The sequence below is a fragment of the Sparus aurata genome, chromosome 8, assembly GCF_900880675.1.
Source record: "Sparus aurata chromosome 8, fSpaAur1.1, whole genome shotgun sequence".
Lineage (NCBI taxonomy): Eukaryota > Metazoa > Chordata > Actinopteri > Spariformes > Sparidae > Sparus > Sparus aurata.
Genome location: NC_044194.1, coordinates 26,240,849 through 26,260,467, shown reverse-complemented (window position 1 = coordinate 26,260,467; position 19,619 = coordinate 26,240,849). Strand labels below are relative to the sequence as shown.

At 40.6% G+C, this 19,619-nt stretch overlaps 2 protein-coding genes across 4 annotated transcripts in view; one reads left to right on the top strand and one right to left on the bottom strand.

The window, feature by feature from the left end:
- Window position 1: 1 nt before the first annotated feature.
- On the bottom strand, window positions 2-8,795 carry slc25a18 (solute carrier family 25 member 18). 2 transcript variants are annotated; one of them, XM_030426607.1, is made up of 11 exons: window positions 8,460-8,795; window positions 7,692-7,734; window positions 6,968-7,353; window positions 6,620-6,742; window positions 5,186-5,241; window positions 4,864-4,954; window positions 4,002-4,117; window positions 3,648-3,849; window positions 2,517-2,680; window positions 1,527-1,602; window positions 2-1,431 (listed from the first exon to the last, which is right to left on the bottom strand). In XM_030426607.1, the coding sequence occupies exons 3-11, from the start codon at window positions 6,985-6,987 to the stop codon at window positions 1,290-1,292; spliced, it is 990 nt and encodes a 329-aa protein (XP_030282467.1). In that variant the 5' UTR covers window positions 6,988-7,353; window positions 7,692-7,734; window positions 8,460-8,795; the 3' UTR covers window positions 2-1,289. The 2 variants fall into 2 exon arrangements, with proteins under 2 accessions (XP_030282467.1, XP_030282466.1); XM_030426606.1 differs by lacking the exon at window positions 7,692-7,734 and having other exon boundaries at window positions 8,460-8,781.
- A 5,226-nt stretch (window positions 8,796-14,021) lies between these two features.
- cecr2 (CECR2 histone acetyl-lysine reader) overlaps window positions 14,022-19,619 on the top strand; it is a 38,609-nt gene continuing 33,011 nt past the window's right edge. Inside the window, exon 1 of one of the 2 annotated variants that reach the window (XM_030426135.1) lies at window positions 14,022-14,312. In XM_030426135.1, coding sequence (XP_030281995.1) covers window positions 14,193-14,312 — 120 coding nt within the window. In that variant the 5' untranslated portion in view covers window positions 14,022-14,192. The remainder of the gene's footprint in view (window positions 14,313-19,619) is intronic. The other variant, XM_030426136.1, reaches the window with a different exon arrangement.

Here is a 19,619-nt window from a genome sequence, read left to right as displayed (position 1 = left end):
CTCAACATGTATGAGATATCTTTATTTACAGCTCGTAAACAAACAGTTTACTCAGGCTATGTTCGCTCTACAATGAGGAAAATGTAGTAGCCTAGGTACACTAGTCACATCAAAAATGTGTCTTGCATTAAAAATGTAAAAAAAAGCTTTTAGTGCCACCCAGTGGACTTTAGTAATGGCAAACAGTTGGCAAGACAAGGTGCCATACTCCCTCCATGGGTTTGACAAATAGTATTGTCCTCGCTAAATTGGACTCAAGTACCAAATCAATGTTTCAACACCCCCAATTACTTTGAGTTCATTTAAGACTTACAGTGTTGATGCTTTAGAAACTATCAGCATTGATAAGGCTTTAATTGCATGTTTTTAGTTATTGTGCGCACGTCAGTTGAAGCAACATATTTTTATGCATAACCAAGCAGTAAAAACAGCCCTAGGCTTCTCGCAGGTTTTATTTTTAAACCCCTCCAAGCTGTAGAGAAGAGGAAGTCAAGGCTATGAGACAGTAGCCCAGCAGTGTAACCTGTGGCCTTTAGGCAGGAAGTGAGCTGTCTGTTAGGGTATATTGTATGCTAATACAGGGATTAAAGCATTACCATCAGATTAACACATGACCTCAAAGACACTGGCAGGCAGGACCTCCCAATCCAGTAAGCGAATCCAAGATTACAACTCAGACCTCACGGATAGAGTAGGAGGAGTGCGAAACAGGATGAGATCAAGCTTCTGTTCTAGAGAAACGCATCAAACTAATCTAAAGGATTGGCATCTGAAGTCGAGCAAAATACCCAGCTCAGACTCTGACATCACACGTTCTGCAATATAAGCTTTTGATAAAGATTGAAAGGGGAACTTGTCACTTACTTAAGATGATGCACAGTTCTTCGTTGGTAGGCATTTTATTAAGCATTCTCAATCAACATGCAGCAGCTCTCTCTTAACCACCAAACAGAATCATCTCTATCGGGTCAAAGGAACAACCCCAGACATATTGCATCAAGCACATGGGGATGACCCAGACAACCCGGGCCACATACCCTCAGATTAGTCACACACATACACAGGACCCTGTTTAACCTATGGAACCCTGCTGACAGCATGTAAAACCCTAGAGAAACATGATTAGTATGAACCCACTGGTCCACGTATTAGTAAAAGGGAGCCTCTTCATATCTCTTCCCTTGGTTAGTGGCTCTCTGTATTCACCATTCTCTCAGTTGTCATTCACTGCAGATTAAAGCAGCAAATTATCTGTACAGAGACAACACGACCACCTCCACCAAGCACTGTTATTCCAGCAAACCTAGCAACGCCTCCCCTACCCCAAGAAAGTACACACCCTGCGCAATGCCAAAAAGAGGAGCAATGACAAGAGCACGACACGTTGCACCTTTCAGGAACGCTGCCGGGCCCTCCCGCCTCATGATGCGCCTGAGAAAGTACACAAACAGGACAAAAAAGTCACAAGGCTCTACACTTGAAAATGTAAACTCAGTAAATGTTTTATTATTAACTCAAAATCGTACCGTGTGCAGTCAATGATTCCTCTGTACGTGTCTTCTCCTTCACCTTTTTGCAAGGTCTGCAGACGAGTCTTTATCACTGGACAGGCATTTAAAAGACAGAATGCACCGTCATTACACATACTCAAAAATCACTGACAGTTTGAGCAAACAGCAGACAGTGACAATCACAACATGAAGGTAAATGCTGATGTATGTTAAAGGGTAAGTTCACCCAAAAATGAAAATTCACTCATTATTTACTGAGCCTCAAAAAGTCAGGTCAAGTCAGGTTTCCACTGAACATTTCTGGAGCTTCAAAACAATATCCCAGCGTTCTCCTAAAAAAACTGAAGTAGATGGGGACTTGTTTTGAACCATAACAAAACAATAGGAAAAAAAACGTGTGCGACTCTTCTGATTTTGATACATGAGTTCAACCACAGGGGTGTGAATATTGTTTTTCAAATCAATTTGAGATCTCTGAGCTCCTGGAGACTTTAAGTATGCCAAACAAGCTGTATGGAGCCATTTAACTGTTTTTTTCTGTTGTTTCTTTTACATTTTAAAAAAAGGCCCCTGTCTACTTCAGCTGTTTAGGCGAAAGCTGTGACACTGTGCAGTGGTGTTTTGAATAGAGCTAGAATGGTTAATTGATGAATCGATCAGCTGTCAACTGTAAAAGGAATTTCCAACTATTTTGATAAAAAAATTGGATTGGTTTAAGTAAAGTCTTATTCCAGCTTCTTATATGTGAATATTTTCTAGCGTCTTTATTGCTCTATGACATTGAACTCAATATCTTTGGGTTGCGGACAAAACAAGACATTTGAGCACGTCAGCTTTGTCTTTGGGAAAGAAACAGATCAACATTTATTTATTTATTTATTTATTTAACTGTTTTTGGACATTTTATAGACCAAATAAATAAATTGATTAATCCAAAAAGATAATGGACAGATTATTGGACAGTGACAGTAATGGTTACTTTGTTTGTTTCTTTCTTCCACTCACCGTCCAGTGGCGTCACAGCCACAGCCGCCACTGAGCCCGCGGTGCAGCCTGCCACAAAGGAGTGCCAGAATGGCGCCCGGGTCTGCACATTATCCACGATTTCCTGGCCCATCGCGTTTAAGTTGGCAAACAGCGGGAAGTAGATCATTGAGAAGGGGACATCCCTAAAAAAATATGATTTAAAAAAATTGGTAAGACAGAAAAGACTCTAACAGGGTTTAAATGAGATGGTGTGAAAACAAAGTGTGAGAGTGTGAAGTCACATGAGAGATGAAGGGAGAGAGAAAGAGAGACCTGGCCCCATTGAACTGCAATATTGCAGCCAGACATAGCTGCAGGGATCTATTGATCAGCGTAGATTGGCAGAGGTGTCAGGAAATACAACAAAAGCTGTATGAGTTATGCAATGTAACAATCTGCTAATTAAAGCAGTGATGACAGAGTTGAATGATAGGAGAGGCAGAGCTGGAGAACACCAGAAGCGGTGCATACTCATGCACCTAATGTTTAGAAAGTTTTCCAACATCATAGTGAGGTATAATGACAGGGACGGGGTGACACTAGTGAAGAAATATGTCTGGAATTTTTCAAAAGTATGAAAGTAAGTCAATATAGTTTGCCTCTTATCTAGGTATTTTTGACTCATAACATAGTCAGTAAATGTATATGTACATTTAAAGTAAGAAGGATCACATTTTAGTAAAGGTAAGCATGACCAGATAATGATAAACAAATGTCATGTATTGTAAATAAGAAGAGTAAGGTATTGCCACTGAGTTTCTAAATAGATTAATTCAGATTCATGAGGTCCTGTTTTGAACAACCACTGTGACATTCAAGTATAGATTTCTGAGTCTACGAGTGCACTTGAATGCCCCATAAAGTCCCTGTCCCTGTGCCATGAGTGTGAAACTCTGACACAGACAGACAGACAGCAGAGGACAGACGCAGCGTGCCCCTGAGTGACACCAAAACACATCCACAGGAAAAGGCATGTAGTGAAAGATCAATCTGTGGATTTTGTGAATCGATAAAGGTTCTTTCAGATGGAAATCAAATTTGATTAGGTAACTCAGCCCAAAATGTCAGTGAGAGTGTATGTGTGTGTGTTTATGTCTTTGTGTGTGTCACCTCATTAAGGTGGCTCCAGCCCCCCTGTAGAGGCCTGCCAGTCCACGAGTCTTCAACAGCTCAACAGTGATGCTGGTGGCTGAAGGCCGAGGAGGAGGACTCGGTCGCGCTGGTGGGGGGGCCACCAACGATGGAGCTGGACCAGAAGCAGCAGCAGCTGCAGGAGCAGCCTGAGCTGGTGTTGAAACGGGCCTCTGGGCAGCTGGTAGTCAAACACAGATAATGGCAGGTTAGAAAAAACATGCAGGCCAATTAAATCGTGCAGCGTCGCATTGTTATCCAAGATTTAGATTCACAAGATAATGTTTCACATTCACTGATAAAGAATGTGTTAATCCCAGTGAGTCAACTCACCAAGCCTTCCTGCATCCTGCAGCTGGATCTTAAGCATCTCCATTGGAGTGGTAACCACCACCTGGCAGGTCCCGGCTCCACACCCTGCCAGTACCTCCCCCCACAGGGGCAAATGCCTGGAAACACATTGCAGTGTTAGGAACAGGTATACAGCATTAACCAGATCAATACATTTCAGAGCCCTGGAGTGGCCATAAAGAGAAAACAACTATACATCCAGGCCACCTTTTACTACACTGAGCACTCAAAATGCATGGGTTATGATGGGTTCAAGGGTGTAGGCTGCAAGGAGCCAAACTCAGCATTAATAACTTAGACTTAGACTTAGACACGACTTTATTAATCCCTTTGGGAGGTTCCCTCGGGGAAATTGAAGTTCTATATCACACACAGCGCTGTTAAATATACATATACATAAATAATATAAATAAGATAAAATAACACTGTAAGAATAGAGGAAAAATATATATGTAAATATAAATATATGTATATACACGTGTGTCTATATAATATATATAAAGTGTACACAGTAGTCACAGTGGCCACATCGGTACTGAATCTTCTCTTTTCACAAGAATGTTTGCTAGGATGCTGCTGAGCCAGGTTCTGTTACCCACTAAACCAACTCCAGTTCTGGTGCACATTCAGATGCAGCTCCCTGCTAGCATTCCCCACTGGGTCCCTGCCCCTGTCGTCCAAAGTTCATGTTTCAGCAAAAGTGGCAAAAAAGTGTCTAAACAAAACTAATTCTTTTTGTTTTCTAGCTCATTAATGTAGTTTTAGTTTACTGTTATATCCTTGGCCTCTTTTTAAAATCATGTGGAAAAGCATGTGCATCATTGGGAGACAAAAATCAGTGTACCCATCCTTTGAGAGCTTCTGTCTGAAGACATCATTGGCTGCCAGCTTGATGGCTTTTTCTGGCGTGACAAGAGTGAGATTCACTGCTGCACCTGGAAACACAAACAGCTTGATGACAACCAAAGGTTTCCACAGAGATACACAAATAGAGTCCACCTACACGTCAGCTTATGGCTCAACACCGTTGGCTAATGGACACTGGTCACTTGATAAAAAGATTGAGGGCTTGCAAGAGACACAACAGCGTAGGTGTCTGGATTAAGCTTATAGTAAAGCACACGTATAGTGTTGTTTGTCACAGGGATTAGAAATGCAAAAAATACCTCTGTAGCATCCAAAATAGCCCTCAGAGCGAACCGTCTTTGCCAGGCAGTCCAGCCTTTAAAGACAAAAAGAAACAATTGACATTTTGTCTGTTTTTCAAAATAACTGTGTGAAATAATAATGTCTTAAAATACACTGTCATAATATAATATTGAGACCAACCATGTTTATATTTAAATATATATCAGATGATACCTCAATGAGTGAGGAAGAAAGCTGGTAAATGCGTGCATAAAACTTTAAAACGTGAAGTCATCTGTAAACATTTCTGCCTCAGTCACATCAGATGGATTTTCATCAGCAGTTGTGGTTGTTAAACAATGAAGACAAAATCTCCTGTGATCCATTCACAATGTCATCAAACTATGTCTTTTGTTTTCATTGTTTTGATAGCCCACGGCAGAAGTTACATAGTGCGCGTTTAAACATTAGCTTCACCGACAGACATTAAGGTCAGTTTTGTAGTATTGTGCACCACCATCAGTTCGGCCTTTACACAGATACACCACGACCCTCCACCCTGTCACAGCAACAAACAATACAGAGGGCTGTGAGTTCTGCTGAAATTCTCTTTTTTTCCCTAGCAAAGACCAGAAAAAAAAAATCTGTGTCATAAGGCCTTGAGGGAGTTAGTTATCCCGGCTATTTTTCCATCTCTGACTCACACTGGAAAACCGCAGTCTAAAATGTTTGAAGTCGGCAGGGCTACGCCCAATCAGCCAGCAGAATTATACCCACCAGATGTGCGCAGTTACAAATTCAGGGTGTCATTTAAGGACACTGTCTTGTTTTCTGCATCTCTCTGTAATACATTCCGATTAAAACTACATCAAAACTGAGGTGATGGATTGTGAAGTTGCTGAAGTGCATTCCTTGGAACATTTGTCAGCTTCGCTGAATCCAATTCACATTTCAAAGTTACCACCGCAGTCCATCAAAACACACGCTGAATGCGGCCACCCCTCTCATATGGTCTTGTGAGCGGGTTTTGTACAAACTGACCAAAACACTGCACCAAATATGGGAAGAGTTTGTTTATCTGTGCTGATCCAACCTCGGAAATTCAGTGGAAAAGTATGTGACTCATCATCAGAATAATTCTTACTTGTTTGTGGCTCAAATTGGAGAGTGCTGTTTACCAGGGGCACATTAAACCATTCATCTTCAGCAGATATTTTGAAAAGGTTTTATGGTTTAAGAGATGTCGATATTGGTTTTGTGAAAATGTCCTTGCAGAGAAAACAAGCCTCGCAATCAGCTGTTCCCTTACTTTAAAGATTAAGATAAATTAATCAATTACAACATCTCAGTAACAACTGTTGCTGGAAAATGCTAAGACCAAAGAACTGTCACAATGTAAGAGCCGTTATCTTTGTATGTGTCAGATCAATGACAGTGGCTGGTTAACTCAGGCCAAGGGGAGCACTACTCACATTCCTTTGTAGACTTGGACGCCCTGCTGGTTCTGTAGGCGGGTCTTGGCCAGGTCAATAGGAAATACACATGTCACACCAACCAGGCCTGCCACGCCCCCATTAATCAGCTTAGCAGGGAGGCTGCAAAGGGATAAACAAAGACACACGCACACATGCGTGCACCGATCCACGTAAGCGTAGTCACCCACACAAGCCATGCAAATGACATATTCATTCATGGCTAAAGATACAAATAAAGCAGGCACACAGGGAGTTCCCCCAAGCACCACCCATACACATCACACTAAGTTGAATACAATTCAACTTGTCGTCTTTAAACTAACCAAATGAAGTAAAGCTACTCACCTAACTTTCTTCTCCGCCATCCTGCTTGTGTTTGGGCTCTAGGCCCACGACTCCTCTCCTCCTCCTCCACTTACTCCTCCTCTTCTTCCTCTTCCTTTTCCTCTTCCCCTTCCCTCTTGCACGCAGCCCAGAGTTGTCAGCACCAGCTTAGCTCTCACCTGCCCACTCACGCCACAAACACAGCCCCCTGCTTCTGTTAATGTGGCAGCACTGGACCACCTTCTTCTTCCTCCTCTTCCTCCTCTTCTTCTTGTTCTTCTTCTTCACCCCGGTGGAGCAGGGGTAGACGCCCTTTTTTCCCAACCACCAATGTTGGATCTGTGTCTTCTGGCCAGCCCTTCTGTTTCGCTGCACCTCACACCAACACGGGATCTCTGCCCCACTGCCTGGAAAGACAAAACACATGCAGTTAATCTGGATGAAATCAATATGAAGAGCAAGTCAGAGTAATGTTTCTTTATTCTATATGATACATTGGTATTGTCTTTCTCAATGGCTGTATAAGACAGTTGGAGAGTATTGTTGTGATGGAGGGTGGACACACCTCACGTGAACTATCAGAGTCTATAAAATCCACTCTTAGTCATTCATAAATGTGAATAGCGGCATATCCCAGCCCTACCACACTGAGACAGAACATCTTGAGTCTCTCTAATCTGCCAGCTAAAAGGGATAAGAGTATTTGATCTAGCAAGGAGGGCAGAACTGAAAATGAGGGGCTTACCGGTATTCTTTTACCGCATTTGGAATCCAGCATTTACAAAGGACTGAAAGGGAGATTTGAAAGGAAGATGGAGAATTTGTTTGACAAGTTTTTTTCTGTATTTCTTTTCTTTTCTTTTTGTTCTGGATGAACAATAGGTTGTAGTCTCGCCTAAGAAGTGTGTATCGCGGATACTACAAATGCTGTTGAAACGTTATCTGGGGTTCACAGCTCTTGCTGTCCCCTTGTTTCTTCCATTCTTTTTCTGCCTTTTCCCTTCCTGACTTCCCCCGTCCCTCAGCTCCCTAATTTATCTCTTTCTTAATCTCCCCACCTCCATTCTGCCTCTATTTTTACCACTGTAAACCTTCACCTACCTCGCCTCTCACAACGGAAATAGTTTTTGCTTAGTTCATCTCTTTTTTGTTTTGCATCTCTGTAATGTTTTCATCTCCAAATATAATTTTTTTCCCCCATCCATGTCTTCATACTCTTTTCCTTTGCTGAATCCTAGTCACATTCTACACATGCCTTTCACTGAGCCTCTTTCTGTAAAACTTTCTTTCAGCTCAGCTCCATTCACACACTGTGGTGACCCTGCCAAAACACAGACAAGGGTGCCTCACCCCGAGTAAACCTCCAGCTCCCAGACCGCTGTTTCCCCAAAACTGCACTAGAACACCCCTGCTCACACAGTTCACACCACACAAGCCTCACGAGACATCTTTCAAAAAAACATAATTTTCCCCCCATGACGTGAGATACGGCAGTGGGGTACGGGGGTCTTACCTCTGTCGGCGCATCCCACAGACAGGATCAAGCTGTCCACTTTCCTTTCACCTCAACAATGCGTGCAGCAGTGGTAGTCAAGCGAGAGCGATCTGAGAGAGCCAGCCGCCACTCAGGGGCCGTTGCACAAACACCAGCATTGTCCTGTTGCCTAAGTCCCTCCCTCTCGTGGTGACTCCCTGTGTGAGACAGCCCCGGCAACACAGCTCTGCACTAACACAACTCGACATAAACTCATGCCCGTGGAGCCGCTGCCACAACACACGCAACAGACATGGCAGAGTCAAACACCCTCAATTATATCTCACTGTGTTTTGTTTCCAAGAATATACAACGTGAACTAAAAACTAGGCTGCCCACCCGTAATGAGTTCTCCATTCAGCGGTCCCAGTATTACATAATACCTCTAGGCACATTGAATTCCACAAATGTTCACAGACTTCCAATTACTACCAAGGAAACAGTGATGCTCCGATAAGGTTATCCCTGTTTGGAATATTTTTTTCATAGAAAAACATGTAAAAGGAGGTGATAGAAAAGACAAAAGGTTATGTAAGGTCATCAACAAAAAGAACATGTGACTACCACAGCAACCACTCATTGCCCCGCAGCTATTTTTTTCATGAGCATCGATTGACGTATTGATTCCTCCTTATGGAAAAAACTATTACTATCAGCGATCATTGCACTCATCAGCAGGGAAAATCTGTCACTGAAGATGATATTTTCTCGGATGGCTTTCACATTTAAAGCGCAATGCATCTCCCGGCTTACACTTCAGCAGGCCTGTTCAATAATGCACTTTCTTTTGCACTTTATTCATTTTCAAAATTAAAGTAATTATCATGTATATGAAAGTGACAGCAGAAACACCTTTTTAATCTTAGAAGTAGGCTATCAGTTTGATTCTCCTAAATTCCCTCTGCTTAAACAGCCTAGGTTAAAACCTTTTAATGAAATGAGTGTATTTCTATGCTTGGCAACAGATATAGCTAATGAATGGGCTAAGTAGCTAACAGGATGATAAAAGGGCCAGAATGAGGTTGTTAAAGGGCCACATTAGGCCCCTGGGCCACCAGCTAAAAGGATCTGCACTACATGTTGTATCCCTCATCCCTTTTCTTCCGCTTTTCATCTTTCGTACACTGAATTTTATTCAACATTTAAATCTATATCACACTATCACAATAACTAGACTCGATCCCACGTTTCCAACTCTTTTATCTCCTTCAGCTGCTTCTACAAATTAATCAGAAATTCAGTGGTGTCAGCTTTTTAACAAACTCTAAAATATTCCACATCTTTTTATCTTGATGTTATCAAACGTTATAAACTAGCAATGCAGTTTAGCATCAGCTTTTCATCATCCAGCATTCTCAGCGCAATTGCTTTGGATTTTGCTTTTCCAGCCTCCTCTCATTATATTGTATCATCAAAAAGCAGAACTCAGACACATGGCTGGCAACTGTTACAAAAGAGATGGAGGGGTAGCGCTTTCTAGGAAGCTCATGTCTGTAGTGCATTATACCGTGTTATGAAAGTACCTATAATGCACCAATAGTACCAGACTGAGAAACTGAACGATCTGGTATAGACTGCAGTGAAAACTAGTGCGTTATACTGCAGGAGCTTTATTAATGGATGGGTTGCTTGTGTGCAGGCTGTTAGTAGCAGGAGGCAGGTGACTGTTGACGGCAGAAAGGAGACCGAGGGTCACGCCCCGACAGACAAACACGAGGACAGACAGACATAAAGAGAGACCAAACAGGAAACAAACAACACACACAAGGGAAGAGAGAAAACAAATCTGAAAACACACAAGGACACGTGAGAGGCAGAGCCAGACCATTACAACCTTAGCATACTGAAATATCCAATTAAATTTGAATTTTTTTTTTCATTCTAATAGGTCAAATATTGCCCCTAAGTTAATGTGTGTCTTACATTACCATGAGAGGATACTTTTGGTATGAGTGGCTCTATAAAATAAATACAACCATAGACTTGATCATTTTGGTTTCCTGAAGTGATGGAAAACAAGTTTTCAGATGCTTTACATTACGTAAAAGTAGCACTGCCGAATTGTAACTGTCATGGAAATATAATGTGAGTAAAACTATTGGTATCAGAAAATGTACTTCAAAAATGAGAGGTAAAACTTATTATTTAGAGTGGGATCTGGCTGTGTTTTATTCATTTTTATATGTTATTACTGATAGTAGTATAAAATTGCATGCATGGAAATGCTGAAGTACAAATACTGTATGTCATGAGTAAAAAGTACATTGCACCACGGTTGTCCTGCTGTGGAGACTGAGCTACAAGGTAAAAAAAGAAAACTGGCTCTTCTGTTGTCACTGTATAGCATCGTAGACCATAGTGGCCTTAAAGTGTCCAAGTCTACAATTTAACTAATCACTCCAACATGTTATTTACTGCAATGAAGAACAGATTTCTACCACACCAGAGGGTAGGGTGGCACTGAAAGTCAAGGATATAACAACTTTTCAGATAGCACATTTTCAAGAAACAGTGTTCTTCTGCAGCAGCTAAATGTAATTCAGACACCTAAAAGCCTATTAAAGGACATCAATATCAGGTTAAATGTGGGCTTTATCTTGCCGTCTGACAGCCCTTTCCGACGGGTGACTGAAGCCATTCATCACTCTATCGAAAGCCACCGGATTCCTTCGATAAAAACAGTAATTTTACCTCGGGAAGCATGAGTTTTTGGTCTGCTGCTGTCTCAATCGGTTAGTTGTTTTTTGTTATTGTCTAACTTCACTGAACCAAACCGGGGGTGTGCTGGCGGCCATCTACTATTGGTAATGTGCTGACTTAATAAAATGTCCCATGACCTTTACCCTTGGACTGCTACTATGCCATCAAATCCATCTTAGAAGTGCCTGTCTGCCATGTCTCCACTTCTCAACCCAGTTGAACACCTATAGAAGATTTTACTTGTTAGACAGTGCTTTCCACCACATGAATCTTTTGGAAGAATGATGTCTCCAGCAGACGTCAGATACTTGTAGAATACTGAATATACCAAAACTTCAGGATAATTGAAGTTATCCTGAATGATACGGTCCAACGACTTTGCTGTTTTCAAACCTTAAACTCTACTAAGTATAGTTTGTCTGTGTTGTAGTTCAAACCCTTGTTAACTAAAATAGTGTTACGATGGAAACAGCTTGGGTTCAGGTTTAATTGTTGACAGTTGTTGACAACACTGCTAAAGCAACAGGCATTTATAATGCTTCTCTTTGAAACTGTGGTGTATTTGGATGAGTGGACTGAAAGGGATGTGCTTTGTGTGTGTTTGTGATATATTATAATCTTTGTGTATATCATTTTCGTACATTATATTTAATATAGATAGATTCCAAAACAACTGGGGCACTGTGTGAAATGCTTAAAACTGCTCATTCAAATTTGCTGCTAACACATTACAAAAAAGGTTGGGAGCATGTTTCCCCTGTGTTACAACACCCATTTTTATAACAACTGTTATAATATATAATGTTAAAGTTTTGAAAGGGAAATTGCTTAATAAAAAAAATAACCCTCAGTTGCTCAACAGTCCGGGGGCTCCCTGCTGCTCCAAAATCAGCATGGTATTACCCAGCATTAATGGTGCTTTCGCAAATGTACAGCGTTACCCGTGCCATCGAAACCAATATACTCTGTACCATCACATATGCTGGCTTTTGAACTTTGTACAGAGTAACAATCTGGACAGTCCTTTGCCACTTTAGCTGTAGGAAACAACATTCATTATGTCCAAAACAATTTCAAATGTGGACACACACATTCTCACTTTGCATCAGTCCATCTGGGATGAGCTCAGGCCCAGGAATGTTAGCCAGGTTTCTAGATGTTGTTGATATATGCTTTTTCTTTGCATGTTAAAGTCATAACTTGCATCTGTAGATGCAGTGATGAACTGTGTTTACTGAGTTTTCCTGAGCCCATGTGCTGATATCCTTTATACAGTCATATCAGTTGTTATTGCAGTGCCATTTGAGGGATCAAAGGTCATTCGGGGTTGGATTTGGGCCTTGCCTTTTACCTGCAGAGACTTCTGATTCTGGGAATCTTTTGATGATATGATGGTTTGTAGATAGTGAGTCAGTTTGAACATTATTATGTTGTTTTTGTATTGCATTAATTTAGATATCCGTCAAATAGGATTATTAGGATTATTTATGTTTAACACAGAATCACAACTTTTTTTTTTAATTGCGGGTGTATTCACTAGGCTCGCAAGACAATGTACTTAGTCCATGTTGGAGGATACATGAGCTGTCCTCTTGCACCACCTTTAGACCAAAATGTCAACTTGCACAGAGGATATCTTATAAATCTAACTATTTGATGTAATGCCATTACATTTGTTGATCAGTCTACGTTTGATCTAAAGGAGCCTGCTGTAGACAGTGCCACCCTCAGGGCAAACATGAATTTTTTTCCCCCAATTATTGAGTGTAATAAAACTGTAGATTCTATGGAACCCTTTTTTCTTAAGCCATGGTAATTGCATAAGAGAGCTTGTCGACCTATTATATTTATCAAGCTATTTATTGAAGTTAATGTGACAATTTAAAGTGCACACACTGTACCAGGTTTTCCAATTGACACAAGCTGATTGTTTTAAGTGTGTCATAAAGAAAAAGTAAAGTAAATTATTTTTCTGATACTGATGGCTGCATGAGTTATGTTGATACTACTTTGGATTTTTTATTTTTATTTTATTTATTATTTAATAGAACGCACCTGGGTCAGTAGTGGCCTAAAGCTTAGAGAAGCAAGGTCTGATGATATGCTCTTTGTATATATATATTAAAAAAACAATAAAATGGGATAGAATAAAAAAATATGTGCATGGGAATTAAATATTGTAAAACAGTAGTAGCCTTTTGACACTGTCACTGAGCACCTCTGCTGCCATATAACATGCACTTTGCGCAAATTGCGATGGGGGGAGCCCCTGTGTAATGTATGGGCCAAAACTTCCACAGCAATGTTGTTTACTAAATCAAAATGTAGCCGGTAATCTACTGTACGACACAACGAGCCTTTAGGATACAGGATTATTCATAAACTGCTGTTGGAAGCGAAGTAATCAAAGAGTGGTATGTTAAAACAATAATACAAAGTACGAAATTCATGAAAATATAACAAATTACGCCAATTAATGAGAACTGTTGTCTCCGCACACGCTAATCGGCACATATATTTAAAGAAGATACCTGTCTCATACCTGGTTTAACTTGTTATTTTGTTTTGTTTATTAACAGCCATTCCCTTTAAACGGCGGCTGCATTATGAAGCTAATGGGGTACTATTGACTACACGCTTTTGTTACTGTTGCGAAAAGACACATCCATCCAACATTTTAAGCGTCACTTGTTATTGTCATAAAAAAGTATACGACAAAGTCGATGCCAAATATACAATGTATGCTGAAAATTTAGTTTAACATTGAGAGTAAAGTAATCCCTCTCCCCCTCCTCGTCGCGCAATGGTATCGCCCTTCCCATCTGTTCAGCTCCGGTGAGACTCTGATTAAAGCAGATTGTAGCGCTCCACGGGTCGCAATGGCAACTGTCCGAACAGAACGGCAGCAGCAACTTTTGTCGTGTTTGTAATGTCACGGAGACACTATAACCCGCTGAAGAAACTACTTTCTAATGTGAGAAACACACGTTACACAATTTCTTCAGTCCGAAAATGTCCCAGGGATGTACAGTTTCTGTGGAAGAGATCCAGTCGTGGTGGGAAGTCCCCGCCATAGCCCACTTTTGCTCGCTGTTCAGGACGGCGTTCAACCTTCCAGACTTTGAAATAGAGGTAAATACGAATTGTTGTTGCCTGTGATCACGAGTAATGGCTTTCAGTACGGAAATTAAAAGTTGTTTGTGTCAGCTTTTTTGGGTGTGTGTGGTCTGACGAGCGCATTTTGTGTAACTATCCGGATAACCAGCTAAGCACTGTTCTGTGAACTTCTCGTGCGCTAACGTTACTAACGCAATCCTGTTAGGTAACGGGTTAGCCTGCTCGTTAGCACAGCTGAAAGCTAGCGTTAATTGCTAATTGCGGATCACTTAAGTTAAAATATCTCAACAGACGTCCGCTGAAAGTATTACTCGTGAAACAGCGTTGTGGTCCGATGTTCATAGTAACATGTTGCTCTATATCTATGGATTGCTGGATGTTCCTGAGTAACCTCGCATCGAGGTGCTCTTGTAATGATTACAGAACCATGTGCTACTCGTTTGTTTTCATTTCGTCAGAGTATCATGTCGAGGAGCGACCTGAGTTTAGGTCCTGTAAACGAAAAGTAAATGTGAGAGGATAGTGAGAATAGCTTAATGGAAAGTGACAAAACGATACGAAACTTTAAACACACGAAACATTAAAGTGATAACCTTTTTATATATTTTTAAGCCACTGAAATGTGCTTAATTATCGAAAAGTAGCGCACTAACCACAATCATAGTCCTGCTCACTGAGTGGTCTGTGCTGCTGCGTTTTGTTTCTTTTTCTGTCATATAAAGTTAAGTTCATGGCGTGAGGTTGGATTTTATTGTCTTGCAGTTGCAAGCCATCTGGCTTGGGTAGCCATAGGGACGCAGATGCTCCTCGGGCATTGTTTGCTCGCCCAAGTCCCGTTTTGTTGCAAGAATCAATGGTTTAAACGTTTTTTTCCAATAACAATCGTGTAGATGCAGTTATAGATGCAAGATCTCGGGTCGCACTCTCATTCTGTAACAGATCAAACGAAATTTGTCACACTACGATTACACAATTAACTTTATCTAACGATTCGACCCACTCGTTCTTTCAAATGTATTCGAGATTACAAAATACCTAAACCCTACATGAGTCTGTACAAGTATCACAACAGAGTTGATTGAGATTGAGGTTAATCCATCGAGGAATGGTTGCACTTTAAATAAATCGGTAAGGTCAACATCACGCATCAACAGTCTCCATCACTCATTCATCCCCACCCCCTTCGGTAGAGAAACACACGAAGGCATCGCTTTGTTATTAAACGAGGTGCAGGCCAGATGGGGGATCGCGTTGCGCCTAGTTTACATGAAAGTTGAGGGTCTTGTGCTGTTGCATGTCTCATTAATGCTGGGTTTGGATTTCTGCAAAAACACATTATTGTTGGTGCTGGTGGTGTGTAACCCAGCTGTAAAGAACTGATGGATTGAGTCTCTTGATTTTAACTTTACAAGTGCCTCTGTTTACCAAGTAAGGTTTGAGTTCAGTTTAACATGAGGGTCTTTATGCTGCTGTCCAGTGCAAATGATGTATTCATTTTTAACCGCATGATCACATGTGCAGATACACCCCCTCAAGCTGGATTTAGAGGAATTATTGAGATTGATGTAATAGTTTTATACTATGACATCTCAATCAGACACACTCGTTCAAGGTCATACCTCCTTTGGTTCTCAGTCAAATTATCTGCAGCAGTAGTTATGATAATGGCTAATAATACATGGTGATAGAAGCTTACCATTTAGGTGTTTGATTGAAAGCCAGAGGAAGCGCAAGTCATTTGTATTTATAACGCCTAATATAACAATCTTTTACAGAATATTACACCCTCTTTACTGAGAACCTCCAAAGAACATTTCTTTGATAACTACTGTCTGTGGGATGTAGTGGTGTCAATGCTGAAACCTCCACTCTACATTGAACCGTTCTCAAAATTAGAATGCATTGTGCAATGCAGCGGAGTTAAACTCGTCTTGTTGTATGCATTATCAGATTTCAGTCCAGATGACTTGATATATTTAGTCATTGCTTGACTGGGACATGGGATTGTTTTGAATAGCACAATATGATTTTTTTTTTCAGTTGATAACTGATGACCATACACGTCTCATAGCACGCCTGAGGAAGGGAAAGGCTAAGATGTGTAGAGCTGTTGACAAGATGTATTTGATATTCCATTGCTCTATTAATATTTATAGTATCGGAACTCAGGGACAATTCTTTGCCACAGCAGCCAAAGGACAGTAATATTACAAAAAACAATAATAATAGTAAAAATAAACAATATAACAAAAAGGTAAGAAAGATAATAGACATATAATATATACATATAAACATAATATTGTACAAAATGAACATGTAATTATAAACAGTGTGGCAGTGTATTGTTATTTACAAATTATACATATGGGTATTAAAAAATTGACCAGATAGTGCAAACCAAAATGAGAACTGAGTTATACGATGCAGAGTATGTGTGCTGTGTTGTTTAACATCAAACTCTGTTAGGAATAATCATCCACGTCGGCGACCACATGATTGGCACTCTAGTCTAGACTGCGTGGTCCCACACAGGAGCAACAGTGTGATATAATAAGCACAATCAGCTGTTTTTATTTCTTGTTTTTGTTGTTGTTATTGTTGTTCTTCTTTTTCTATTTCTTCTTCCTCTTCTTCGCTCTGTTTATTGATGGATTACAAACCATCTTCTTAGGTGCAAATGGCCATGTACTGTATTGGAGTGTGTAAATGCTGCATTGGTGAAAGCAATTAGGCATCATATTATCTGCCCTTTATTGGCTTGAGTTTCACAGATACTGATAAATATACATTCCCCAATATCAGGCTGATAATTACAAGTCCAAAAATGTCATGCATTCCTTTTTTTTATGATATCAAAATGGCTATTACTAAATCAAGTGCCATCATCCTCAACAAACTGAATCTCTAGTGAGGGGAACAAGAAATAGTTTGTTCTTGCTTTTATTTCTGTGTTGACCTAAGTAGGTGACTTTCTTTGTATGTAGTGTACAAATCAAGTGCTTGTTTGTTTTCTGGGTGAGTGAAAGGTTTTTATATGAAGACTTTTATTCCACTAATTGTTTCAGCAAGAGCCCGATTTGAGTTAAAATGCCTTATGAAGCCATGTTGATTGGATGAAACTTCCCCATTCTGACATTTGTAAAAGCTCCCTTTTTATGGCATTGGATTCTAGAAATATCTATACAACTCTGCATGTTGACCCACTTGTGTGAGGTGACGTTTGATACATTCAGGTACTCTATAACGGTATGCCCAATGCAGCCCCTTTGGTGTTGTTGCCTGAAGATGTCACACACGCCTTCACTCTGAAAATGAATAGTGGTGTGAGAAGCTGGTTATTATGAGGGGGGAAATATACATTACATACACAGTTAAGACAGATTTTCCTAGTGTGTTTTTAGAATCAGCTGGTAGAGCAAAATTCAGAAACGTAGCATGCATCCTAAGAGAGAGTATGACTGATAAGCTCACATCTGTCCCAGGCTGCTGTTCAGAACTTTGTTCAGATTTTGTCTCTGTCCCTGTTTTTTTTTTTTACTGTAAAGCATGTCACCACTAATCCTGGCTACAGCTTTGAGCTCTGCTTTTACACCTGTGTGCATGGTGCCATTTGCTGCTGAAAGCAGGCTATTACGAAGATTTCAGTGACAGGAAGTCATAAAAATTAGGCAATGCAGGCCACCTTAATCTGACCTTCTGTCTTCAACACTGTGAATACCAGGAAGACTCTACAATGAGCTTGAATTGTAATATCAGCTGACAGTCTTGTCTTAGTTGCTTCTCTGGCCCTTAATACTAACATCTTCACACAAACATCAGGTAATCCATTTATTTAAAACATAAGTCAGCAGTGGTTTGGTCTTATGTTTTAACAGCAGCATCCAACATGATTACTTTCTGAGGAGTTTGTGTCGTTTAAGTAAGAGGAAACTGTCACACACAGCTTGTTTTGCTTAACGCCACATACCAGCAACAAGGCGAGCTGGCCCGAGCACTGTGGCCTGACTCATTTACCTTTTCCCTTGTCTTGACTTGTCTATTTGAGGTCAATGAAAATTGATGAGCCACTTGTATGTAATAGTTAATCAATATAAAGTGACAGCTGACAATTGGTTTCAATTTTAAGTTCATCGTCTTTTGTCTTCCTCCAAGAAATGCTTTTGGCTGTGCTTCTGTGTGATTGGTCAGGTCACGTCAGTCACCTTCAGTTGCAATACTATCTCTAGATGTATAGGTTGAATTACCCTGGAATCGGGTGGAAAGGGGGCAGGAAATGGTTGTCATTGGTCATGACAGAGTGGGGGGTGTTGAGTGATTTCACTCTGTACTGGGTTTAGTGTCGACATACTCTGACATACCATCAGTCCTCAGTTGTGGACACACAGTCACATATTGGCTGCTGTTGTCTTTGTTGTGTCAGTCTTTGCCACCCTTTCCCTAAATTATGAACAGCCAGGGTTAATGTTTTGACCGCTGAGGGCCTAAATATCACAATATTTTCATGTTTTTGCTTGTTAGATGTATATTCAGTTTTTTTCCTCTGTTGTAAGCTTTGGGTGATAAGCAAGTCTGAAATAAAATGATCAGTCAGTGATTCCACCGCCATACATGGCTGTGTGTGGAGCCGACAGAAGCAATCCCATATGACAGTGACATCATGAACCAATCCTTGGGCTGATGCCTACAGTGTCTCTAATGCAGGGGAATACAGACAGGTGCGCTTGAGTGAGTTATGTTACTTGATGGAAAGATGGCAGAGGGTGAGGAGGACTGAGATGAATTGATCCTGAGACAGAAAGACACACTTAGATAATAAACAAATACTGTAACGTTACATATAGGAGGTAAGAGGTGGAGAAATGAGGGAACAGAGAAACATTTAAAAAGTTTTTACTGTCTGAATTATTACTTTTGTCATTTTTAGCCAGCAGAGGGAACAGCAAAAATGCAATTTCTCCAGAACCAATGTATGGTGGTTTGTCAAAATTATTAGCTTAAAATGTATGTAGATATAGCTACTAGTACAGAGTGGTCCTAATAAAGAATACCAGTTATATAGTAGATGGATAGAGTACTGATTAAATGACTACTGTGGTGGTGTCACTGAAACACCTCTTTCTCATAATGTTAACTGTGTTTGTCAGTGGCACATTTCAGACTACAATGTTTTGTACCCTGTAAAACTGTTACCAGGGTGGTTATTGACGAACTCTATGGTTCAGGGGGTATTAGATGTTGATGTTGTGATACTGTTGGGGCAGCTCTTTTCTTTCTGCTGGTGCTGGTCAGTGATAATGGAGTCTCCCCCCCCCAATCTCCTTG